The sequence below is a fragment of the Aspergillus uvarum genome (assembly GCF_003184745.1).
Source record: "Aspergillus uvarum CBS 121591 unplaced genomic scaffold BO82scaffold_13, whole genome shotgun sequence".
NCBI lineage: Eukaryota > Fungi > Ascomycota > Eurotiomycetes > Eurotiales > Aspergillaceae > Aspergillus > Aspergillus uvarum.
The window spans coordinates 358,694-381,319 of record NW_020291310.1 but is presented as its reverse complement, the minus strand read 5'-3'; the positions used below and the strand labels follow the sequence as shown (position 1 = coordinate 381,319).

Genomic DNA, 22,626 nt, shown 5'->3' with positions numbered 1-22,626 from the left:
GGTTGTCGAGTTGAAGGTTGTCGTTCCAATTGTACCATGGGACTGGACGACCGCGTAACCCGGGGACCCGAAGCAAGAGCCAGCACCAGACTGGCCTGCGACCGAAAAGTCAGGAGGGCGACCAGTTGACTTCAGTTGCAGACGTCACGCAAGCATCATCCACAATAAACCAGGAGCAAAGTAAGTGTCAACGCAACCGGAAGTCTTGCGTTGAGTTGACTGGAGCGAGGTTTGTAGGATGACCGAACAGCGAGGAGGGTGGAGAGGGGAGGGGAGGGGAGGAAAGGAAGGGAGAGTAGATACTGGAGAAGATTTGAGCGGATCTTGTAGGATATACTCGTAAGTACGAGGAGGAAAAGTAGTGAGCAGTAAATTACTGTTCGTTCGTAGTATCTTAGAGACAGGAGAGAAAGAGAAGGGAGAGATTGGCAATCCCGACTATAGAATCACGTAAGGTCGGGTCAGCCGACCGAAAGGGCGAGCCACACAGGGTTTTTAATGTTGAGCGAAATACAAATTGCTCAGCTGGAGTGGCTGTGACAAACAGAAAGGAGTCGAACAATGATAAGGCTGCGAATAGCACTGGTCCACAATGCCATACCCTCCATTCTTACCCCACAGGTGTGTGTGAGAGAGTGAGAGGAGTGTCTCTCTTATCGGTGGGCATGATGGACGTATTCTCACTTATCGATTAGCGATTAGCTCGCCCCACTTGGTCTGTGACAGTTCCGTCACGGTTATTACCGGGTCAGATGGCAGTTCTGCGATCAGGAGGTGGCCAGGCATGACTTGATCGAAGCATTGGGAAAACCACACTCAAGATAGACAAGAAGATAACGATAACGATAACGCGAAACTAGATCAGCGATGGTCATCTGGTACATACACCATGGGATTAACCCTCACAGCGCAGAGCAAGTAAAGGTCGATCTCAGCGATGTGTCTGTCGGATCTCATCAAACCGAACAATTACAGTACCCGGGCCGTATGGTACAGAGAACGAAACAAATGCCTCGTCTCCTCCAGGCCAGAGCCTTCAATTGTTGATAGTGGAGGAGTCTATTCCCTGTTCCTTGTCCGCTAGACTAGTAAAGTAGGTACTCAGCATCTCGACCAAGTGGAGTGATCGGGCAACAGTCCGTCTGTAGACTGGGCTATTCTTAACGATTTTCCTACTTGTAAAACTCCATTTCCATGCATACACCACCAGCCACTGCATTGATGGATTGATGGAGATTGGCATTTCAACCTCCTCCTACTCCTTCCTCGACACCATTACCACCACCGCCACAGAACCCCGCAAGGTCCAATTAATATGACCCCTTCCAATCTCCTCCCTCAAACACAGCCATAATCACCTCTTACTTTTATGAGTATCCAGTCTTCCCAACCAACAACGCCAGGAACACTCACTCCACTACAATCCAACCGGAACATAAACCAGCCCAGTGGGCCACCACTTGCAATCGTTCCCCACATCTCAAGGAGGCAAAAAGCCGTAACTTATACGCTCCCGAGAACTCCGACTGAGCCGGGAAATCGGATCTGTTGCCCACAATCCCAAGGCAGTTCAGGTTCCTGGCCTTGCCTTTTTATACCCACCATCGGAAATAAAGGAACTTCTCCCCTCCAGCTTCCTAGCGAGACCTTGAAACCCGAAGTTTGTGCTGTCAGTTTCTATCCAAGATATTGAGTATTGAGCTTGCCACAGTAAACGGAGGACCCGCACGACACTTCCGACTCCGTAGTGTAGTGTACAGTAACTACTCGTACTCGTAGTTGGAAACCAAAACCAACTAGTGGCAGGACAAAGTTCGACCCTCTACCCTATACGGAAGAAGTACCTGTCACTCATACGAGTACCAGGAGAAAAGGGAAGGGGAAGTTCCACCGGGCCTAGTGGAAGGGGGGAAAGAAACCGAAGGAGAGGGGCGCCGGGAGCCCGGAATGAATGTTCCAGTTATTGTTGTTGTTGTTATTGTTGTTTGCCTCCTGTATGTATTGTAAAACAACGCCACCCACCAGGCGGAGACGTTTGCGTTTGCATCCACGGGATTTTGACTGGCTCTGAACTTTTTCTGACCGCGGCTGGCTGCCTCTTTGTTACTCGTAGCGGATTGTTGCGGGGAACTGGATGCCTTCTCTACATTTACACGTACAGTGCGTACGTATGTACGTATGTACTTCGTAGACATAATGGGTGGGAAAAAAAAAAAAAAAAAAAAAATTCCTGCCGGGGCAAAAAAAAAAAAAAAAAAAAAAAAAAAAAAAAATCTTTAAGCCAAGTGCTTGCTGTGTAGGTATGATTCGTGGAGGCATGCCATGGATTCGATTGGAAAGAAAGCCCTGAGGTGCATTGTCTCCCACATGGCAACCAGCCAAGACCACACCCCCCATCCACTTGAGCCAGCGCGAACTCTAGGCTAATAACCACCCTAACCAACTTGGCCAAGTGCCACCGTTTAAGTCAATTAATGTACCCGGGACTAGCCCCAACTTCCCCGCTTCTTATCCCCCGCACTTTGGTCTCGAACGGATACACACTACGTTAAGAAGCAGGGAGGAAAAGCGTCAATGCGACCGAGGTGACTGAGTGCCTGCCTCAAATGATGTCTCACTCTCCTGCCTAACTGACTAGTATCATGTCTCATCTCTGTGTATTTGTCTGTCTCACTGTCTATCATGACTGTAACCCACTTGCATGAAGCTTAATTTACCCGGTTCTGTTCCACAGCATATGAAAAATCCAATGCCGCTGCGACGATGGGTATCAACACAAGAAAAAATAAAATCAAACAAGTTCATCCAGTACATGCTGTTCTCTGCCCATGTTTTGTTCCCAGGCCATGCACGCAAAATAGCTATCGAATCCGATCCAAACCAAATTGCAAAGTAAAACAAAGAGTATCTTCTTTCTAGCCAAAGAGAAGAATTATATGATGATAATGATGATGATGGTGGTGTGATGGGGGTCATAGTGATGGTGACGACGGGGTATCTCAGCCGCTTAAACCTTCTATACATAAGCTCCCTCGCTGACCACTTCAAGCAACTGTGATCCACGACATACAAAGACGCCATGTATCATAGGTCCATTCGTGGTTGATCCTCACGTGGGACACGCACCATGCACTAGTGTAAGGATGCTTTTTATGTTTCAGAGCGGCTGAGTTATCAGGTCCTCTGCGCCTCCGATCGCTCCGAGTCACAATAATCGAGGTCGTCGCATTCCAATATTCATGTAGGATGAAGGCGGAAGTAGAAAGGAAACAGTTGCTGTATGTATAATCCAAGATGATAATTCGTTATGTATCGCTGCTTCAGAGAAAATACCAATTGCCCCGTGCGTCGCTCAATCGTCCGCCATCCACGGGTGCTCTAAGACTTCGCTGACAGTCAACCGATTGTCGACATCTCGGTCAAGCATTCTTCGAATCAGGTCGATGCAGTCTTCGGAGAAGGGCAAGAACGGAACCCGAAGGGGGTGGTCAAGGATTTCGTCGACATTGTAGAAGGGGTTTTCCTTGTATACGATGGTATACAGGAGAATACCGAGAGCCCAGATGTCTTGCTCTTTCCCGCGATAGGATTTGCCCTGAAGGACTTCAGGAGCGGCATAATCTGCAATGGTGTCAGAAAGTCAAAATCAAGGGGGCGGTGTGGATGAAAAAACCTACCAATGGTGCCTACAAAGACATCGAAAGGCCCGTTCTTGATATAAGCAGCACTTCCGAAGTCAATCAGCTTGATCCGCCCCTCACCGTCCAAGATGACATTCTCATCCTTGATATCACGATGAACCACAAGGGCTTTGGTATGCAGATGATGAATGGCAGACACGACCTGTCGAAAGATATTCTGACACTCGGACTCATCCATGTTGGCCTTCAACTCGATGTAGTCAAACAGATCCATGCCGGGCAGACCGTGCGGTGTCATCTCGATATAATAGTTGATGTCGTCCTCGAAGAAACCTTCCATTTCCACAATATTGGGGTGCTTCAACCCGTCTCGCCGAAGGAAGTCCAAGACGTGAATCTCGAGCGGAACAGTTCCCAGACGACGGTCCCGAGTCCATGTATCAACAAGGATCCGCTTCTTGGTGACATACTTCAAGACAACTTTCTTCGTGGGGATCTTCTTCAGGCGGGCAAGTTTGACTTCTCCGTAGGCTCCTTGGCCCATCTCCTCCAAGATAGTATAATCAGCAATGGTTCGTTTCTTCGGTGTTTCCTTCGCGCTTGAAGGCCTCACTTCGGGCACCGGCTGAACAGGCTTGTCCGTCAATGGCTGGGAAGCAGCTTCACTCAGCTGCTGGCTCAGAGTGGACGTGGGTATCTGGCTCTCAACCGACGTCTGTTCATTTATATAAGGATGCGGGCTCGAGATCGGCGTTGACGTGCCTGACACAAGGACTGCCGCAGGGCTCTCAGTCTCAGACGGCACCGATTCGAGGGGAGATGGGATGTTGGACCTCGGGGCTGCCGAGTGGATATGTCGCGAATACGTCACCCACAAAGCATACACGAGTTCGGTGACTGCGATGGGAGCGTCGTGCTCGGAATCTGACTCATTGACCTCCTCAATGGATTCTTTCCGCGGCTTGGTGAAGATGGTACCGCTCTTAGCCACCCGCAATTGGACGTCGACCGCTATTGAAGACCCGTCGCGATGGGTGGCTGCAAGTCCAGATGGTTCTAGTAGAACGGAAACAACATGAGCTTTCCCGCCGTCCCGGAGGATTGACAAGGTTCGCGCTCTGCGGAAACTGGGTTCAGGAATCACGATGCCGTCCACGAGAGGAACCCGTTCCTCCTCGACAAGCACGTTCAACAAGTCATCGAAACCAGGTATCAAGTCGTTGATGTGCAGGCCCTCAGGCCGCTCATGACCAAAGAGTGCTGCGGAGAACACGGAATTTGAGCTGACAATTTTCAGAGTCGACGAGGATAGGACCATCATGCCAGCAACATGAGGAAAGCTCGATATCCGAAGAGATCGGTTTCCTTCTCCTTTGGTAACTATGGTGGGAATACAGATGCCGGCTGTTGTTCGAGAAGCGAAGTATTTGGTCTCAGCCACTTTCGTGAGGCCTGTGCGCATGGAGCCAGCCAGACAGTCCTCAGGAAGGCGAGGCAGGAGTTCCGTGATCCGTTCTCCAGGCTTCACCGCACCGTGACCCCAGATCTTGTCCACATCACCATCGACCTTCACGATATCCCAAGACTCGTTGCAAGTGACGGTCACAACATCCTCTTGAATCTCCTCAATAACCCAAATCAAGCCCCCTCGTTTCTCCATCACCCAGATGCTGGCAGATCCTGTTTTGCCGTTGCGCTTCTTGATAGGCACAACATCCCCACAAAGAAGCACCCCGCGGGATTTGGTCGGAGGATGATTCAACTGTCTCGTGCTGGAGCCATAGCCATCGTCGGTCTGCGCTCTTCGGGGAGGCCTTGCTCGAGAAGGCGGTTTACTCAGCAGTTGTGCGGTCACACCGTTGCCCATTCCCATTGACTTGGTATTCGTGGGCTTGGACCGCGTTCGTTCCGGCGAAGATTTGAGCTTTGCCGCCGCTTCAGTACAAGGGTCCCGTAATTTGGATTCAATCCAATCCCGCCGATCTTCCTGTACGACCTCCAGTATGCTTAGTTTGCGAAGTTCCCCTTGGGTGACACCGAATATGAGACACGAGATATCATTCGCTGCCAAGATAGTCCACGGCTCCTGCGATTCGGTGCGGAACACGGCCTGCGATGCTGGGGTCCACTTGCTGCTGTGAGTATGTAGCACAGGCACGGGAAATCCGTAACCAAAAGTGGACGAGCCGGTTGGAGAAAAGGGCTCGGTGGTTGTGTAGGGTGCTAGAGTCTCCATCAGCTTGCCCCGGATAGCGGTAGAACCGATTTCGGTGTTAGTACGTTTTTTGATGCTTACGCGCCTAGATGAAGGGTGTGACCTCATCTCGTCCTCCTGCTGCGATCTCGGGTCATCCGCCCCTTGCCCTGAGTAGCGCAATTGAGCCCCCATCGAGCCATATTCCGCAGGTATCTCTCCAAACCTGCCGGCTGCGAGTTGAGGTTCTGTAAACGCTCTCTCGAAGATGTTATCACTATCCACATTAGCAGGGCCGGTTTGCGGACCACGCGTCAGACCCGCGAAGTGATATCGGTCTTCCTTGGCTAATCCGTTCGTTCTTGTCGAGATATCCACCACGCTCTGCGTATCCGAATCACCGCCAGCGCGGCCTTGGACCGCAGCCAATGCAGGGCTGTTGCCGGTAGCCCAGCCGAAGCGGTCGCGCATGAAATCGATCGATCTCTTCAAGATATTATGCCGGTTGTGAAGCAAATCCTCTGATTTCTGAGCGAACGAGAACGAATGCAGTGACTCGCAAGGGAAGCGATGGAGGTCCTCCAACGTCTCAATGTCGTCACTGGCAAAAAGGCGAGTGGGATGAGCTCGGGATGAGGAGGCGGAACGCGGGGAAGGTGAATGACTGCGCGAAGCCACTGGGCCAAGCGACGAGGCGGATATGTTCGGAAGGGTGAAGGCTCGCGATGAAGGCTGTTGACGTATGCGATCTAGACCTGATGGGCCAAGTCCATGTTCATGATCCAGCAGAGATGATCTGTGAAGGGAGTTTTGAAATCTCTTTTTAGTCCCTATCGGTGGATTCGCACTAATGCAGAAAGCTGCTGCCGGACAATGCAAGGGTCGGTGGCCTACCTCGAGAGATGGTCGAAGTTGGACGAGACACTCTCCGCGGAGTATCTCATTGAATCATCGGTATGGGTCGAGAGGCGTCTGATGAAGTGATCCGACTGGGGCGACTGTGAAAGGGGTCCCAACGGAGACGATAATGGACTTGGATCATCTAGAAATCCTCAGCGCGAGGTTAGCTGCATGTCTTTCACTTTCTGAGTCCCTCTTCTAGTCTTTGCTTCCCTGCCTCCTCCTTATCTCTGGTTTGAGTCGTTGTCTACCCATTCAGAAGCATTGATCCCAGGATGGAGAATGAAGTGGCTGAATTGTTCCGAGATGCATAACGAAAAATGTGGGTAATGAGCGGCAGTGTCGGTCGTTCCGATATGGGAGTCTCAATGACTGGCCAGAAAGTCGCTTGGCATTCTTTTGTTTGTTGGCGCATTCACACTTCGCTTCGAGAATCACTGCCGATTTGGAGCTCGGGGCTGGGCGCTTTTGGGGTCGACAGTCGTCGTTCGTATACACCTACCACATACGCTTCTCGGAACCAGGAACTTTCACATGCCGATGCGAATACAACCGGAGTGGGCAGGCAGGAAAGCTCGCAATGCTATGGAAAGGAAAGGGGACAAGAAGAGGATGGGGAAGCGTGGAGAAACCTGGGACCTGGGAGACTAACCATCAAGATCGTAGGACGAAGAACCCATATTTTCCCAAGATGGTGACAATTGTGGAGGAAACAGCACCGATCGTCGGACCGATTGATAACAAGCGGTTCAACCCGGCGCAGCTGGAGGGAATAACGAATAGAGAACTAGGGTGGGAAGAACAATGTTGTTTATTGCTACATGGGATCACAACATGTGAAACATGGAAGATTGTTCTCTTTTCGGCGAGATCAGGGAGGTGGGTAGAAGGAGGAGGAGGGAGGGGTGAGTTGTAGGAGAGGGAGAGGTGAATGAATTGATAGGAAATTTTTCTTGCGCGGGTTGTCCTGCAGACGGGGGGTGGGTGGAGGGTGCGTTGGAAGTTTGACGTGTTACTGCGAGGGACAATAGATTTTTTTTTTAAACAGGATGATCGAAGAAACCTCCTCCCGTCCACGCCTTGAGTGCAATGAGACGAAGGAGTATGCAGCAATTCAATCAGTTGTTGCTGCAGTAGAATGAATTGGTAAGGGGTTGTTTAGAAGGAAGGTGAGGAGGTCAGGAAAAATTGTCAGCGGACTGCGGGCGGAAGGACAAGAGGGCAGCTGCCTTGTGAGGTCACAGGTACGCCTACACCTGCGAACGAGGGCGGCGAACGAGGGCGTGCACGCGGGGGAAAGAGAAGAGTATGAGAGAAAAGAGAGGGGGAGAGGAGGGGGAGGGGAAGGGGAGGGGAGGGGAAAGGGGAAGGGGAAGAGAAGAGAAGTGCTGGTGGAAGGGGAGGAAGGATGTAAGTATGTCGGTTTGTCTCGGTGGTGGTGGTGGTAGTGGTGGTTTGTAGTTAAGGTAGAAAAGAAGGCCAATGAATGGCCTATGGGGCTTCAGGAGGTGAACCTCTTGAGTGAGTGAGTGGAAACGCAGGAAGAAATCCCAAGTTACTGAGCACCGCCAGCCAGCCAGCCAGCCAAGGGACGGAAAGCAAATAGTCACGCCCCAAATGTGGGTTCTTCGGAGAGGCAGAGAGGCAGATTTGAAGGAAAAAGGAAATTTGGGAGAAGGACGGGAGAAGAAACTAAGTATACTATAACTATGCCCCCATAAGTGAGGGAGGTGCAGAGTGGATTAGGAAAAAGCGAAGGAAAGATGAGGAGGAGGAGGAGGAGGAGAAGAGAGAGAGAAAGGTGGGTAATATAATAGTGGAGACAAGAAATACAGCTTGCTGGCTGGCTTGCTTGGTTGAATTGAAGCTATTGTCGTTAGATATTTTAGTCCACTGGTGGTTGACGATGCAGTCGGTGTCTATGAGTACATACATGGAGGAATGATGATTGACGTCCGGGGAAGGCAGAAGACTCATTCCATTTCCGGTTCTTCTGACTTCTGTGCTCTTTTTTCCTGGGGGTTTAATTAATCCTCTTCCTTCCCACCAATTTAAGGAATTGTTTGGATTCCCATTTCCGCTGAAACCATCCCATTTGGTCCTTTCGTGGCCTTGAAACACGAGGGGATGGACTATGGCTCGATACAGACCCGCTTATAGCTTACTTACCCAAGTAGTTGGCCTCCTCAAACTGCAATGAAGCTGAAAAGACAAAAACAAGGCCATTGAATGCGGATTAATTACAATGAGGGGATAAGTTGGGCGGTAATCATATGGCACGGTCGCCCCTCTCCTACGGGATCTCTGGAGAAACTCATGAGAACTCCGTACTTTCAGCTAGTTTCTACTCATAAGAAACTACACAGTCCCTCTCAGTTGAGACGCCCCCCTCCTTCCCCTTTCTTGACCCCATTACGGCTAAGGAAAAGACAATGCTTCAGCTTCATGCTGCTGATGGTGATGTAATTGGGATTACTGAGTAGTTGCAAGTTCGCTGAAGGAGAATAGCAATAAGTCGATCCCAGAAGCACACAGTATGATCAACAATGGCCCAGCGATCTGTGATCGCACGATGCCCCTCCACCCCCTCCTCTGCACCCCCTGCCTTCCCTCCTCAATATGCCCATTCATTTCACCCATCCATCTCAAGGTCGACTCTAAGAAAGATGTAAAATGCTTGGGGAGGCTTGGCTGACTAACCGAATTAGCCGTCCCCTCCATGGCCCATGGATGCTCAGACTCTCGGACTCTCAGCTGTAGTCTGGTCTGTGGTCCGTAGATCACCACCAAACTATCCGAAATCGAGATTGATTGGGCCACCAGACTGGAAATTGCAGATCCACCAGCGTCACTGGGCATGGTCAATCCCAGCTCGCATTTGCTGTTCTAAGATTGCTGCATTCTCTTGTGTCCTTCTCGCAGCTATGAGTACGAGTTTCTCCCTAAGCTTCAGGAATCAAGAATAGACAAATGCCTTGAGGCCGATTTGTAACAACCACTGATCCAAGTCAGGTACGTCAGATACTGTACCTGAGTGCAGAGTAATCTAGCCATGTCTACCAGACCCAGCTGGTATGTCAGTCGAGCCAGATCTTGTCCCAGCAGCAAGCAGCAAGGCTCGTGCTCAATGCATAGCTGATTCTTTTCAATGTGGCGAAACACTTTCCGAACCACTCTATACGTGCGCAAGGCCCAAACAACAAGATCCCACGTCCCACATCCCACATCCCACATCTCTTACAGTGAAAACTTGTGAGGAAGAAAAAGTAATAGGCCATTACATACTTGATAGTTCACCGCTAAATGACCCTTGCTTAATAAGACACCGGAACTACATCGCCGCGTGCACCGTCGGGACTTTCATGGTTTAGGTCCACGGAGGCTTCGCAGGGCCAGACCATCTGACTCGACCTCGGCGCCGGGTCGACCATGCTCTTCGTCCCCATTGCCAAAGAGGGAAGCTGGCTTAGACCGCGGGCGACCTTCGCCATGACGAGTCTGCTCCGGAAGTACGGATGCCGGGCTGACAAAGCTCGAAAGATGTCGCTTGCCGCCGAGCATCCAGGAGAATTCGGAGTCTGCCAACGATGGCCGAGATACATGCCGGAGGGGCATGGAAGTGGGAAATTGTGGGCTGGTGGCGGTGCTGCGGTTGACCTTCGTCCCAACGCCAATGGGAGATCTGGGTGACTCGGCAGATGTGCTGGTCCGGTGGGTAAAAGTGGAGGCGCGATCTGCCCCATCGTTTGCAATTTTGACGCTGTCACTGGGAGCTTCAGCAGCTTCAGGGGGCGTCTCGGATTCGGCATTACTATGCTCGCTCGGGGATTGATCGGCAGCGCTTAAGGGGAGGTTGTGGTCTTCCAGACAGCTTTGGATGCTTTGAACCTTGTCAAGAGCATGCTCCAAAGTGTCCTTGTCACTGCTGCCCGTATTCTCAGCTTTGTTCACATGAGAGCGTATGTCCTTCAGCGCAAGATTTAGCATCTTGGCGAGTTCCCTATTCCGCCTCTGAAGTTCGTCGACCTTCGCTTTCAACTTGGATGTATCGTCGGATGCACGATCCCAGGGAGTGCCCAGTCCCTGGCTTTGGCTCTCGTACCGTGTCCCGCGATGCTGATGTTCCGACTGGATAGACTGCATGTTTCGTTTCGCTTCGCTCACTGCCCCTCGAACGGCTTTGGCGACTCCCCAGGCCTCTGTTCGGCGCTGAATACCCTCCGATACGTCCTGGAACAGCGCTTCGAGGCTCTTCGGGCTGTTTCTAGCGGGTGACCTGGAAGGAGAGCTGACCTCACTCAGATCCCTAGATGCACTTCGCAGGCGAAACTTCCCTTTCGAAGGTTTGGCACTTGGTTGTCCAAGTCCTCTCGACAGATTTGGCGGTCTACCGGAATACTTCGAGATGATGAATAGACCTCTCTCCGGGGTGGGGTTTTGTTCCAGATATATTCCGTCGTAGACAAAGGTCAATGGTGAATGAGGGTCGGGGGCTGGATAACGCAGCAGGATACTCAAAGCGCTTGAGGAATCAGCACTCAGTACTGGTAACTATTAGCACATGGGCTCGCAGCACTCATCACCCATCGGGAGTAAAGAGCATCGTTGTATGATTTCGCGACGGAAAGGGATTCTCACACTGCCAACGGATCCGCAACAGCATTGCAACGCAAACATATTCAATAAGCTCCGGACGTAGTCCTTCTGCAAAGAGTAGATCCCAGATTTGAAGGACGTCTTGAAAAGCGAATTCGCGCCCGAACAGAAGACGCATCCAGCGACTTCACACCATATCAGCCTTGCGCTCCCCATTCGAATAGATGCATGACTTACGTCAAAAAGATCTGTGGTAAAATCTCCAGTGCCTCCAAGTGATCCGCAAGCTCGAGGTCTGCCGTGACCAGGAGTTCATTGTGAAGGCGCTGGCACTGATGCACAATTGGAACAACATCCAACTGACCATTGGCCGATCGAGTCCTATTGTGCTCGTAGTACACGCGGACATTCTGCATCACTGAGCAGAACAGCGCGAACGAATCATGCTCCACATAGTTGGCATCGAGAAGTTGAAGCATCGCGTCATCATCCGGTTTCGTTTCTCTGGTATCTTCAAGTGGGTTCGTCTCGATCGCATCCCGGTCGACCACCCACAAGAGAGGCGCCAATATCTCATGCATGCCTTGCCGATAACCTAGGTCCGGGTTGAGTTTCGCATAAATGAATAGTATATCGATCATCTTCGCTTTGGTGGTGGGCTCCCGGAAGAAGAAGTTCTCCTGCAGACACCGATCCACATCCTGAGAGATATCCGCTCTTGTCTGCTCATCGTTCCGAAGCGTTTGCCATGGGGACTATGGAATAAACACCACGTTAGTTACTGCAATCTCAAAGGCCATGACGGTATATTGGTACCTACCTCCACATCATCCGCCAGCGGATCAACGGTCGACTCCAAATCGTCCGGGTGGTCAATATATTTCAGGAAGTGGGCCTTCAAGGCGACGTAGGCGCTTCGTGAATCAGATAGCTTCTGCGGCCACTGTGCCCGATCCAGATCGTCGAAAAGCAGGAAGGCCTACACCCCCAAGGTAAGCGACTTAAATCACAGCATAGCAGTAGCAGGCGCATGCCTTCCAACAGATCGATCTTAGCCCATCGTTGCACAGTTTGTCGTCTTGCTCCAATTTGAGGGCATTCCGAAAGCCGGCGGTGGTGTCATGGTCGCAAAACAGGGTATCCCATCGCTGCCTGACCGTTCTTGAGCCGGGATTTCCTTCATCGGAGGGGCATGTGTAAACCATTGGCCGTACCTTGTTTCCTCGATTCCCCTCATTTCACCAGATGGCTCTTCGCAGATCGATGTTCTCACAAATGCTGCAGATTGACACGCATCAAAGGCACAAGTGCTGGTCCGCGGTTGAGGTTGCGGGCAGTTGTCCGTAGCCGCGGAGGTTGGACCCGCCAAAGAGGATTTTCCGGCCACGCCGGCCTTATCTATGCGCCAGGTTTAGTTCGATCACTACTACATAGCGTGACAAAAGACTAGCCTGACCAGGTGCAGATCATATCTACTTCGAGGGGACCGTTATATGGTCTGTTCTATTGATTGCTCTGTTGGCATTTGTCTTTTTTGTCCTTTTTGTTTAGCAGTCCATCCCATCTAGTGGCAACTGTATTGCCCCGAGAGCCGTTCGGTGAATCAAACCCAGGACAACCCTCACACAGTCAGCCATCCATGTCCGCGGACTTGTTTGCAGAATTTGGTATCAATACCAATTCCAGCCAGCCTGAGAATTCTCTGAGCCAGCGATCTGCGAGACATCAATCTTCTTCCCTGGTCCCAGACCTGGACTTCTTCGGCGAGACGCCCTCAACGCCATTCTCGAATCAAGCGAGCCAGCTCGGTACAGCAGGCACGCAATGGCAAAGCTCATCTTGGGACAAGTCATTTGCGTCGGGACCGGTACAGCATGATAGTGGTAACGATGTGCTTTTCGATGCCGCTCTTGAGACTGCCTCATACGATGAAAGCGATGATTGGGGCGAGTTCGAAACTGCAGATGTGCCTCCTCAACGAGCGCCTGTAGAAGAACAGAAGCCCAAAAGCACGCTGTCTGCTGTCCGCCCGGCCACGGTGCAAGATCCTTTCGATCTTCTAGACTCACCACCGATCCAGAGTGTGCCGTCCGTTTCTGGTAAACAGACCGTTGCCACACGACAGCAAGGCAACACCCAGAAGATCCGCAAGGAACTGCCGCGTACGACGCCTTCACTGTTTACTGAAGATGATTCTTTCGAAGACTGGGGTGACTTTGTCGACGGGCCAGCTACAGCCCAAAGTCAGGTTCAGGACCGAAAGGCACCCGTATCGAGGACACAGCATGGATCTACTTTGGGCAGAACAAAGAGCTTGCACACTACGACTAGTGCTACGAAATCCGAGTTGAACTTTGCAGTCCCCAGCTCCACAACTACGGCAGATCAAGTCCGTCCAACCAACATACCACCGCCATCAGTATTGTTAGAGCTGTTCCCTCAGGTGCTCGAGCAACTCCGACATGAAGCCACAGACGCAAGGAAGGATATGCAGCGGAGAGATAGAGTCGAACGTGCAGCGTGGTCAATTCAGATTACGCTGAGGACTGCCGCTCGAGTAGTTGCGGGCCGTACCTTGCGATGGAAAAGAGACAAGATTCTGAGCCAGAGCATGCGGATTGGCCCGGCAGGCAAGCCTGGGGGTATGAAGCTCAGCACGGTCAACAAGAATGAGGATGTCAAAGAGCAACAACAGGCTGTGGATGTGCTCACCATGTGGCGTGATAGGGCGGCACTTTTCAACTCCGTCATCCAGGCTTCCGGAAATCGAGCAGTTCCTATCATTCAGGACAACGTTCGGGCGATGATGCTGAGCGCCGACCGGGGCGCACTCAAAGCATCACATGCCTGTGCTCTCTGCGGATTAAAACGAGATGAGCGGTTGCCCAAACTCGACGAAAATGTGGAGGATAGCTTCGGCGAGTGGTGGACCGAACATTGGGGTCACACCGACTGCCGGCAGTTCTGGGAAAATAATAAGACTCTGCTTGGTCAACGATGAATGTATAAATACGCATGATAGTTGGAAATGGGGTGGATAAGGACCAATGCAAGTGGCTGCTCAGCCACACTAAAGGTGTCTGTTAATTTGGTAGGTCTGTATGCAAGCTGAAGGTATCTGTAATACATCGCGACTTTCTTCAGGGACAGAGTGCATGACTACGATTGGGAGGTCGGGCATCCTTCCGATCACGTCATGAGACATGGAGTGGGGTGTGGGCGTGTCTACAGTTTCCGTGTTGATGTGAAAGATTTGCTTCACGGCTGAAGTAGTGTGTCTATTTGATGTTAGTTGTTTGGAATGCTGAACGGATGATGCTTAGGGGTGGAATACGCTTGTGGCGTTGTACAGTTGCTTGTGCAGTACAGGTGCAAATGTTGACTTATCGTCAGTTACAATAAAGCGATAACAATGATAAGCTCAATCCAAAGCGGGGTCATGTACGGAGTACGGAGCATCAATCAGTAGAGTGCAGTGTCGGGTGATGAGCCAGACTATTCAGATGTATTGTACCTGTCATTATTTGCGGCTGAGATTATGCCAGAGACTTACTCCGTACTTCCGAATGACTAGTAGGCTTTTACACAAGATGAATCGATCACTGCGTCACGGGGGCTGGTCTCTTCCCAAACTTGGCCAGATGCGGGGGCGTTTCCTCAACTCCGACGGGGAGCAGCTGCCTGAAGTTACTACGTACAGTCGGTACCTTCCACCTCCCGGCTCATTCATCTTCGTCCCCCCCTCATCCCGTTTGTTCCCTCGCTGCAGGAAGGAGAAGAAGTGATCTATCGATCCATCGACTGACTGTTTTCAAATCCACTCTCGTCCACTTTCTCGGATTCCCTGATCAGCCAAGTGCCACAACTAAACCATAGTCAAGCCCGTTGGTCTGGGCTGCACCTCCGCTTATTCCCGAGGTCCTTCCACCGCAGCTGCTTATCATCACAACCACTCCACGCCCAGACCAGGAGAAACAGTCGTCTCCCTGCAAATTTCTCCCTTTTGAGTTCTCTTGCCCTAGTCTTCTGACACAGTAGTCGAAATCCCACCTTATCCCCGTCTGAGATTAACCTTTGTTTGTGCACGATAAGACAACCCAGCCAAACGTATACGCATAGGGGGGGGCTAGGACTCAATCCGAAGGCTCAAAACTTACTAACAAACCCCTTGTTCACTTTCCATCTTGCATCTCTGGCTTGAACGTCCCTCGAACGTGATTCTGCACCTTTTCAAATCGGTGACACTACAGTATCCTGATAGAACCGGGGGCAGTGGGCAGGCAGTCACGGATACGACATAATGGGTCTCATATACAACGTGTACCTCACCTCCAACAAGATCTTTGGGTGTAAGCAATGCAAAACCCACCTGGCGGACTACGACGACATCATCAGCCGAGTATGTGTGTTTAGGATTCTGTCTCCTTGCATTGCTTTCCCTCTTTGAGTGCAACAGCTGACCATGCCATGTTCCTTTCCCTGCAGAATTTCCGAGGCCAGCATGGCAAGGCATACCTCTTCAATAACGTCGTGAACGTCACCCAGACCGAGGCCGTGGAGCGGAGCATGACCACGGGACGACATATTGTTCGCGATATCGCCTGTCGACAGTGCAAGGAGACGGTCGGTTGGAAATACGACAAGGCCTACGAGACGAGCGAGAAATACAAGGAGGGGAAGTTCATTCTAGAGGAGGAGCTCCTGTGCGTTGTGTGCTGAGATTCTTTGTACCAACGTTGTGGCCATGGAGACTCTGAGCCGATATAGCCACATGCACCCATGGCCTGGCCTTTTTCGGTGTGCATGTTTCTGTGATGGGGCCCCATTGCGTTTGCGTGGGTTGAAAGCTGAAGACCGGTTCGTTCAGTGAGCGATTGTTTATCACTATCTTGGTTATTCTTTGAGCGATACGACGGCGTTCTAATGGTGCAAAACACTTTGACTTGGCTTGGCGGTTGCTTTCACCCTTGAGGGTTTCGCCCGACACTTATAACAAACAGTTTCATGACTCGAATAGTCAAGTGGTGCATGAGCTGGTAGTTCGAATGTGCAGGGCTTGGCTGCTCTGACGGGGCTACGTTATTTGACCTACATGTGGTCTGGACGTGATAGAATGTCTTCTTTACTTTTCGACGGTCGCATCTTGAGTCATCTTGACAAGTTTGGTAGGCATTTCAGCTCGCTTTGTAGTGTACTACCGCCTGCATGATCTGCACTAGGTTGTTGAGGTTCGAGGACCCGGGGAGATCGCACCGGCATTCTAGTGCAATCGTATATATCTGCCTCCGCACCCGCAGCATATAACTGCCCCCAATAATATACCTCCCAACTACACTACACATTCTCCTAGACCCTCTATCTCACCACAAACCACACTCTGAGGATACACCACAGAGCAAAAACAGCTACTTTAATCCTTCCACCTCCCTACTCCTCACCCTACATTACCCCTCATAATCACATCTGCCCCCCCCCAAATCCCCCCAAATGCCTTACGTACAAAAATGGACCCACCCACCCAAGCATCCTCGACAAGAGGAGGGGGAGGGGCAACAACCCGCGACCGCATCTACCGCGCCCGCGCCGGCTATCGGAGCGGGCGGGCTTTCCTGAGGGACGTTAGGGAAATCTTTTCCAGCGCTCTCTTTACCATTCTTCTTCATCATTCCCAGTCCACGGCGCCACAATCTTTCGTCCGATCGGGAGAGCAATTGCAACATAAATACCAGATTTGAAATCGCAGACCGGCAAAAAAAAATGACCAGCGAACAACAACAGAGCATGCGCGTGGTGGCTTTCCGCGGCCCTTACAAGGTGGCGGTGGAGGAGCGGCCGGTACCCCGGGTTCAGGACGCGAGGGATGTGGTGGTCAAAGTGAAGTATACGGCGCTTTGTGGGAGGTGAGTAACTTTTCTATTCTGTGTTTGTAAGCTGGGATTGAGGGGAGGGGGGAGGGGAGGGGAGGAGGGCTGTTAATATGGGGTTGGGTGCGGGGTATAGCTTTGTGCTTTGGGACTTTGTTTTGAGTGTTAGAGGATCTTGACCTTTCAACTGATGAGTGCTCTCGCTTAGTGATCTTCATGTCTACCGCGGGATTGAGCCGAGCGGGGAAGGGGTTGTGATGGGACATGAGGTTACCGGAGTGGTTGTTGAGGTTGGGGATGCTGTGCGCTCGGTCAAGAAGGGGGATTCGGTTGTGAGCGCTTTTACCACGTCTTGGTGAGTGATTATCTTCCAGTGTTTGTTGCTTGTTGCTTGTGTTGCTCGTGTTGTTCTATTTGTAGTGGTGGTGGTGGTGGTGGTGGTGGTCTACTGGGGACAGGGGATGAGGAGCTGCGGAACACATTTGAGAGGAGGACAGATGAGGTGGTCTCGAGGATTAGCTATTAAGGGGGGAAATCGATCTTTATGCTGATTCATGGGTTGGTCAGCGGCAAATGCTGGTACTGCACTCAGGGACACTCTTCACGATGCGAGCAGAATGTTCTACTGGGATGCGATGCCCTGGACGGCGCCCAGGCTGAATATGTGAGTAGATTCTACAGATCTGAGGGCGGAGGATCAGACCATTCCCAGCGATGAAGAGGCTGAACTTGTCGGAACAGATCAGAATTCCCAATGCGGACGGCACAGTGGTCAAGACCCCCGAAGGGGTTGATGACAAGCTTCTGGTGCTTATGGCCGATATCTTCCCTACGGGTTACTTTGCGGCGCGCAATGCGTTCAAGGCATCCACCCCAGAGCAGATTGCAGAGCAGACGGTCGTCCTCATCGGCTGCGGGCCAGTCGGACTTTGTGCTCTGATCAATGCGCTCGAATACAAGCCTAAGCATTTGCTGGCGGTGGACTCGATTCCCACGCGACTTGAGTTGGCCAAGTCGCTCGGAGCCGAACCCTGGAATTTCCAGACCGACCGGGAAGGTCTGGACAAGCGCGTTCAAGAGTTGACAGACGGGCGCGGCGCAGACGCGGTCATCGAGGTCGTGGGCTTGAGTCCGGCATTGAGGACCGGATTCGATCTGCTGCGGCCGTTCGGTACCATCAGCAGTGTTGGCGTTCACAATGGCGAGGTAGGACCTCCGGTGGTCTTCGTCTAGTTGGTAAAAGCTGACTGGCATCTGTGTGTAGATTCCATGGACTGGTAGTGAGGCTTATGGCAAGAACCTGACGGTCCACATGGGACGATGCCCTGTGCGTTCGGTTTCCGAGCAAGCCCTGCAAGTTCTGAAGAAGAACCAGCATCTTCTTGGGTACGTGTCGCGTCGTTTATTCATTCCCTGACCTTGCAGCGCTTTGGCTGACTAGTAGATCTAGGTTCATGGCCGACAAGATTATGCCCCTTTCGCAGGCGGTTGAGGCCTATGAGCTCTTCAATGCAATGAAGGTACAGAAGGTTATCTTTGAGGTCGACAAATAGGCTGTCTGCATCGCGTTCAATGGACAGGAGATCTGCTGTCAAGCGCTCTCAGACCATACCTTAGAAAACCGAAGCGATTGACTGCACACGAGGGGGAAATGTAGTCGTAGTAATCACAGTCCCGAGAGTAGTACAAGTGAAAACGAAAACAAGCAGTGGCACCATCGAGTCATCCGCGAGACGTTTGCAACTCAGCAACTGGGAAATGAGGAGACACGACAAACAAACGCCCAAAGGTAAGGGAAGACTGAAGGATGAAGAGTGAGGAGGAGGGGAAGGCGAGGGGGAGAAGGGGGAGGTGGTGGTGGTGGTAGTAGTTAAGGTGGTAATGTGAAGCGGAAAAGTCACTTTGCCAGTTAGCCCAGCCAGCCAGCCAGCCAGCCGCCTGCCTACCCGCCTAATGAACATTATTCTCTATTCTCTCTCAAAGCTCTTTCTTTCCTCCTCCTGCCTTTCTGCGCCTCTTCCGTCTGTTTGCTGCTCCCACCTTCTCTTCCTACTCTCTCTCCCTCTTCCCTCTCCCTCTTCCTCCTCCTCCTTCTTCTTCCTCTTCTCTTCCTCTTCCACCTTTCCTCTATTCTCGCTACCACCACTTCTCCCCTTCTTCTCTTCCGTATCCCCCTCCCGTCTTTTCTCCCTCTCTCTCTCCATCTCCTCCCTCTTCCTCTCCCCTGATTCTTCTATCCTCCTTCCCGCCACCTCTCTTTGTTCTTTCGCCCTCCTTCATCCCCTCCCGTTTCGCCCATCCTCCACCTTTTCCCCCGCCCGCCGAAAACCCCTCAGGATCGATCTCGTCACCCCTCATCACCACCACCACCCCCTCCTCGATTTCTCTTCTTCGGATTATATCCGCTTTATCGCCTTCTTCTATATTCGTTGATTCCTTCAGGTAAGACTATCGACCGCCTTCGATCCCTCGGGCGCGAGATCGGATTTTCGCCCGTCACCTCGCTATCCAGTCAGATCGTTGCGAAAACAACGGTCATCCCTTCGCTCTTCTTTGTGAATTGTGAAGCTGATTTCACAGGTGAAGTTCTTCGAGAGCTTATATCCTTTGATTGCCACCTTTTCCCCGATCTCTTACTCGACCTTCAATTTGACATCATGGACGCCTCCGATTTGCACGAGAACCCCATGGTTGATGAGAACATGGCTGACGCCGTTGACATGATGGATGAGGGTGACATCGAAGTCATCCCCAAGACCGAAGAGGAATACGCCCAGTCCACGTTGACTCTCCGCGCCATTGTTTCCTCCAAAGAAGCCGGTATCATCATCGGTAAAGCCGGCAAGAATGTTGCTGATCTGCGTGACGAAACCGGTGTGAAGGCTGGTGTGAGCAAGGTTGTTCCTGGAGTCCACGATCGCGTCTTGACCGTCACTGGTCCCCTGCACGGCACTGCTCGGGCCTATGCTTTGGTTGCCAAGGGTTTGCTCGAGGGCGCCCCGCAGATGGGCATGGGAGGCGTTGTGTCTAACAATGGCACCCACCGTAAGTGAGCCCGCGCACTTGAGTTTATTGTTTAGTCTATCGAATGGCTAACATATTTTTAGCCGTCCGTCTCTTGATCTCCCACAACCAGATGGGTACCATCATTGGACGTCAAGGTCTCAAGATCAAGCATATCCAGGACGCGTCCGGCGTGCGCATGGTTGCGCAGAAGGAAATGCTCCCTCAGTCCACCGAGCGCATCGTTGAGGTCCAGGGCACTCCTGAGGGCATCGAAAAGGCTATTTGGGAAATTGGAAAGTGCCTCATCGACGATTGGCAACGTGGAACCGGCACTATTCTGTACAATCCTGCTGTTCGCTCCTCGGTCGGCGGTACTAGCAGCTCTCCCAGTAATCAGAACACTGGCAATGGTTACAGCAGCCGCCCTTACAACCGCACCGGCAACGGTGCCGACTTCAGCGACCAGTCCGGCAGCTACAGCAGACGATCCAACCCCGATACCAGCAACCGCGGCTACCCTCTCGTCACCGAAGACGGCGAGGAGATTCAGACCCAGAACATCAGCATCCCCGCCGACATGGTTGGATGCATCATTGGCAGGGGCGGAAGCAAGATCACTGAGATCCGCAGAAGCTCTGGAGCTCGGATCTCTATCGCCAAGGCTCCCCACGACGAGACGGGCGAGCGCATGTTCACCATCATGGGCAGCGCTCAGGCTAACGAGAAGGCTCTCTACCTTCTTTACGAGAACCTCGAGGCCGAGAAGACTCGCCGCAGCCAGCTTCCTCAGGAGTAAAGTCCTATCATCAGACTACCCTTAAGCACAAATCTCGCGCCACATTGCTACCACCCGAATCCTTATGCGCTTCCTCCCAGAGAACATAATCGCGCGATGTCTCCCTCTCGCTTGTGCTAACCACTTTGATTCTTGATGCTGTCTTTTTTTTCTCTCTCATATGGTCCTATTTGTTTTACCTTATAATCTCATATGTGCAGCTTCCTTGGTTTTACAAGAAGCAAGAACGTTGCTAAGGTGGACCATGCATGCCTGTCAGATACCAGTATTATGTGATCCTCCATGATCGCTTTGACTTGAAGAAACAAGAAATGAATCCGAAATCGGAAGAACTACTGCCGACGTTATGCCCCGCAGCTGATGTTTTATGTTCCATCCATTCCATGATAATTTCTTGCCCTCCCTGCTTCTATTTGCTCCGTTGCCTTTTCCTCTTTGGGGGACATCAGCATGTTTATCTCCTGTAACCATCCACACCCTTGCGAATCTCTCTGCTTTCCGCAAAAGTCATCCCTCCTTCCCCAACACCTTAACATAAAACCCACCTAACTTTAACCCCAAACTGTGATGTATCGCCCCTCTTCCCTCTTTCGCCCGCTTGCTCCTGCTCACTACATCTTACTTTGCAATCTCTCTCTCTCTCTCTCTCGTCCCCGAGCTCCCAAACATCAAGCACAATGGCCACTTGACACCTACAATGACTTGTATGGTCATTTTCTTCCTGCAAACTATGCCGGAAATTCCCCTTCCGAGTGGCTCGATGGACCATGCCCAAATCTGTATACCAGGACTGTGAAAGCTCATTCTGTGATGGGAAACAGAACAATATGAACCCCCATTCTTCCCATCCATTTGTTCATTCTTGTAGATTGTTGTAGTAGAAAGTTAATAGTCTGTATTCACCATACGTTTGTAATGAAATCGGACTCCAGATGTGTCGCTGATAGCTAAGTTCAGCCGATAGTGACTACCTAGTCTAATTCACTGGCCTGCCACGGTCCCACTCACTCTTAGTACCTGTTCTTTTCGTCCCGGCAAGTCATTATTGTCAGCCCCAGCGGAAGTATTCAGTATATACGGCATTTTCGGTGATAGAGAGTTTTCGGGGTAAAACTCTGCACATGGAACTCTCGTCTCCACCGGGGTTGAAATTGTTGATGGACATATTGTTTACACAAGTGAAGCCCAATGCCCCTAAAGCGAATACCGAGCTAGCTAGCTACGGTATGTACGTCAGGCGACCCGCTTGCTCAGCAACCGCCGATAATTCCCAATCAACGTGTCGGGAAACACCTGGAGAGCAGAGCAATTCCCCCCCTTCCCCTCTCTCCACATCCACAGGCCCACTAGTAGGATCCTTTCTCAGACTGACCGAGCAAGCCAATAATGGAAGCCACAGGCAAAAGACATGCATGATATGAACATCGTCACTTCATTGTAGTTAAGATACAGATTCATCCCTACCCGTATTTACCCCAGTGCATCATAGACAAGATCTCTGTTTTGTACATGTATGAAATAAAAGAACAAAATGCTTTAACCCTCGGAGGGTAGATAGGTACATACAGTACTGTACATTGTATCATGGGATCTGTGATGTTGATTGGATGGGGTTGTGAATAAGAGGAA

The 22,626-nt window shown here is 51.4% G+C and overlaps 7 protein-coding genes across 7 annotated transcripts; 4 read left to right on the top strand and 3 right to left on the bottom strand.

Annotated features, from left to right (window-relative positions):
- Window positions 1–3,352: 3,352 nt before the first annotated feature.
- BO82DRAFT_400071 (serine/threonine-protein kinase) lies at window positions 3,353–6,779 on the bottom strand (the record flags this gene model as incomplete). The annotated part of the gene is made up of 3 exons (XM_025639159.1): window positions 3,353–3,621; window positions 3,678–6,631; window positions 6,730–6,779. The coding sequence occupies 3 exons, from the start codon at window positions 6,777–6,779 to the stop codon at window positions 3,353–3,355; spliced, it is 3,273 nt and encodes a 1,090-aa protein (XP_025494227.1).
- A 3,316-nt stretch (window positions 6,780–10,095) lies between these two features.
- BO82DRAFT_410753 (GTPase-activating protein GYP6) lies at window positions 10,096–12,536 on the bottom strand (the record flags this gene model as incomplete). The annotated part of the gene is made up of 5 exons (XM_025639772.1): window positions 10,096–11,279; window positions 11,374–11,516; window positions 11,569–12,086; window positions 12,152–12,310; window positions 12,342–12,536. 5 exons carry the CDS (start codon window positions 12,534–12,536, stop codon window positions 10,096–10,098), a joined length of 2,199 nt encoding a protein of 732 aa, XP_025494226.1.
- Window positions 12,537–12,800: 264 nt separating this feature from the next.
- BO82DRAFT_352416 (uncharacterized protein) lies at window positions 12,801–14,555 on the top strand. The gene has a single exon (XM_025634680.1). The coding sequence runs from the start codon at window positions 12,971–12,973 to the stop codon at window positions 14,330–14,332; it is 1,362 nt and encodes a 453-aa protein (XP_025494225.1). The 5' UTR covers window positions 12,801–12,970; the 3' UTR covers window positions 14,333–14,555.
- A 792-nt stretch (window positions 14,556–15,347) lies between these two features.
- On the top strand, window positions 15,348–16,197 carry BO82DRAFT_30733 (putative Yippee zinc-binding protein Moh1). Its single transcript, XM_025632279.1, has 2 exons — window positions 15,348–15,730; window positions 15,817–16,197. The coding sequence occupies exons 1-2, from the start codon at window positions 15,632–15,634 to the stop codon at window positions 16,048–16,050; spliced, it is 333 nt and encodes a 110-aa protein (XP_025494224.1). The 5' UTR covers window positions 15,348–15,631; the 3' UTR covers window positions 16,051–16,197.
- Window positions 16,198–17,007: 810 nt separating this feature from the next.
- On the top strand, window positions 17,008–19,024 carry BO82DRAFT_352411 (alcohol dehydrogenase family protein). Its single transcript, XM_025634679.1, has 6 exons — window positions 17,008–17,231; window positions 17,404–17,550; window positions 17,763–17,859; window positions 17,937–18,401; window positions 18,460–18,581; window positions 18,646–19,024. The coding sequence occupies exons 1-6, from the start codon at window positions 17,089–17,091 to the stop codon at window positions 18,746–18,748; spliced, it is 1,077 nt and encodes a 358-aa protein (XP_025494223.1). The 5' UTR covers window positions 17,008–17,088; the 3' UTR covers window positions 18,749–19,024.
- Window positions 19,025–19,218: 194 nt separating this feature from the next.
- On the bottom strand, window positions 19,219–19,637 carry BO82DRAFT_352410 (uncharacterized protein). The gene has a single exon (XM_025634678.1). The coding sequence runs from the start codon at window positions 19,551–19,553 to the stop codon at window positions 19,332–19,334; it is 222 nt and encodes a 73-aa protein (XP_025494222.1). The 5' UTR covers window positions 19,554–19,637; the 3' UTR covers window positions 19,219–19,331.
- On the top strand, window positions 19,436–21,281 carry BO82DRAFT_30723 (KH domain-containing protein). Its single transcript, XM_025632275.1, has 3 exons — window positions 19,436–19,637; window positions 19,776–20,240; window positions 20,303–21,281. The coding sequence occupies exons 2-3, from the start codon at window positions 19,853–19,855 to the stop codon at window positions 20,995–20,997; spliced, it is 1,083 nt and encodes a 360-aa protein (XP_025494221.1). The 5' UTR covers window positions 19,436–19,637; window positions 19,776–19,852; the 3' UTR covers window positions 20,998–21,281.
- The last annotated feature ends 1,345 nt before the right edge of the window (window positions 21,282–22,626 follow it).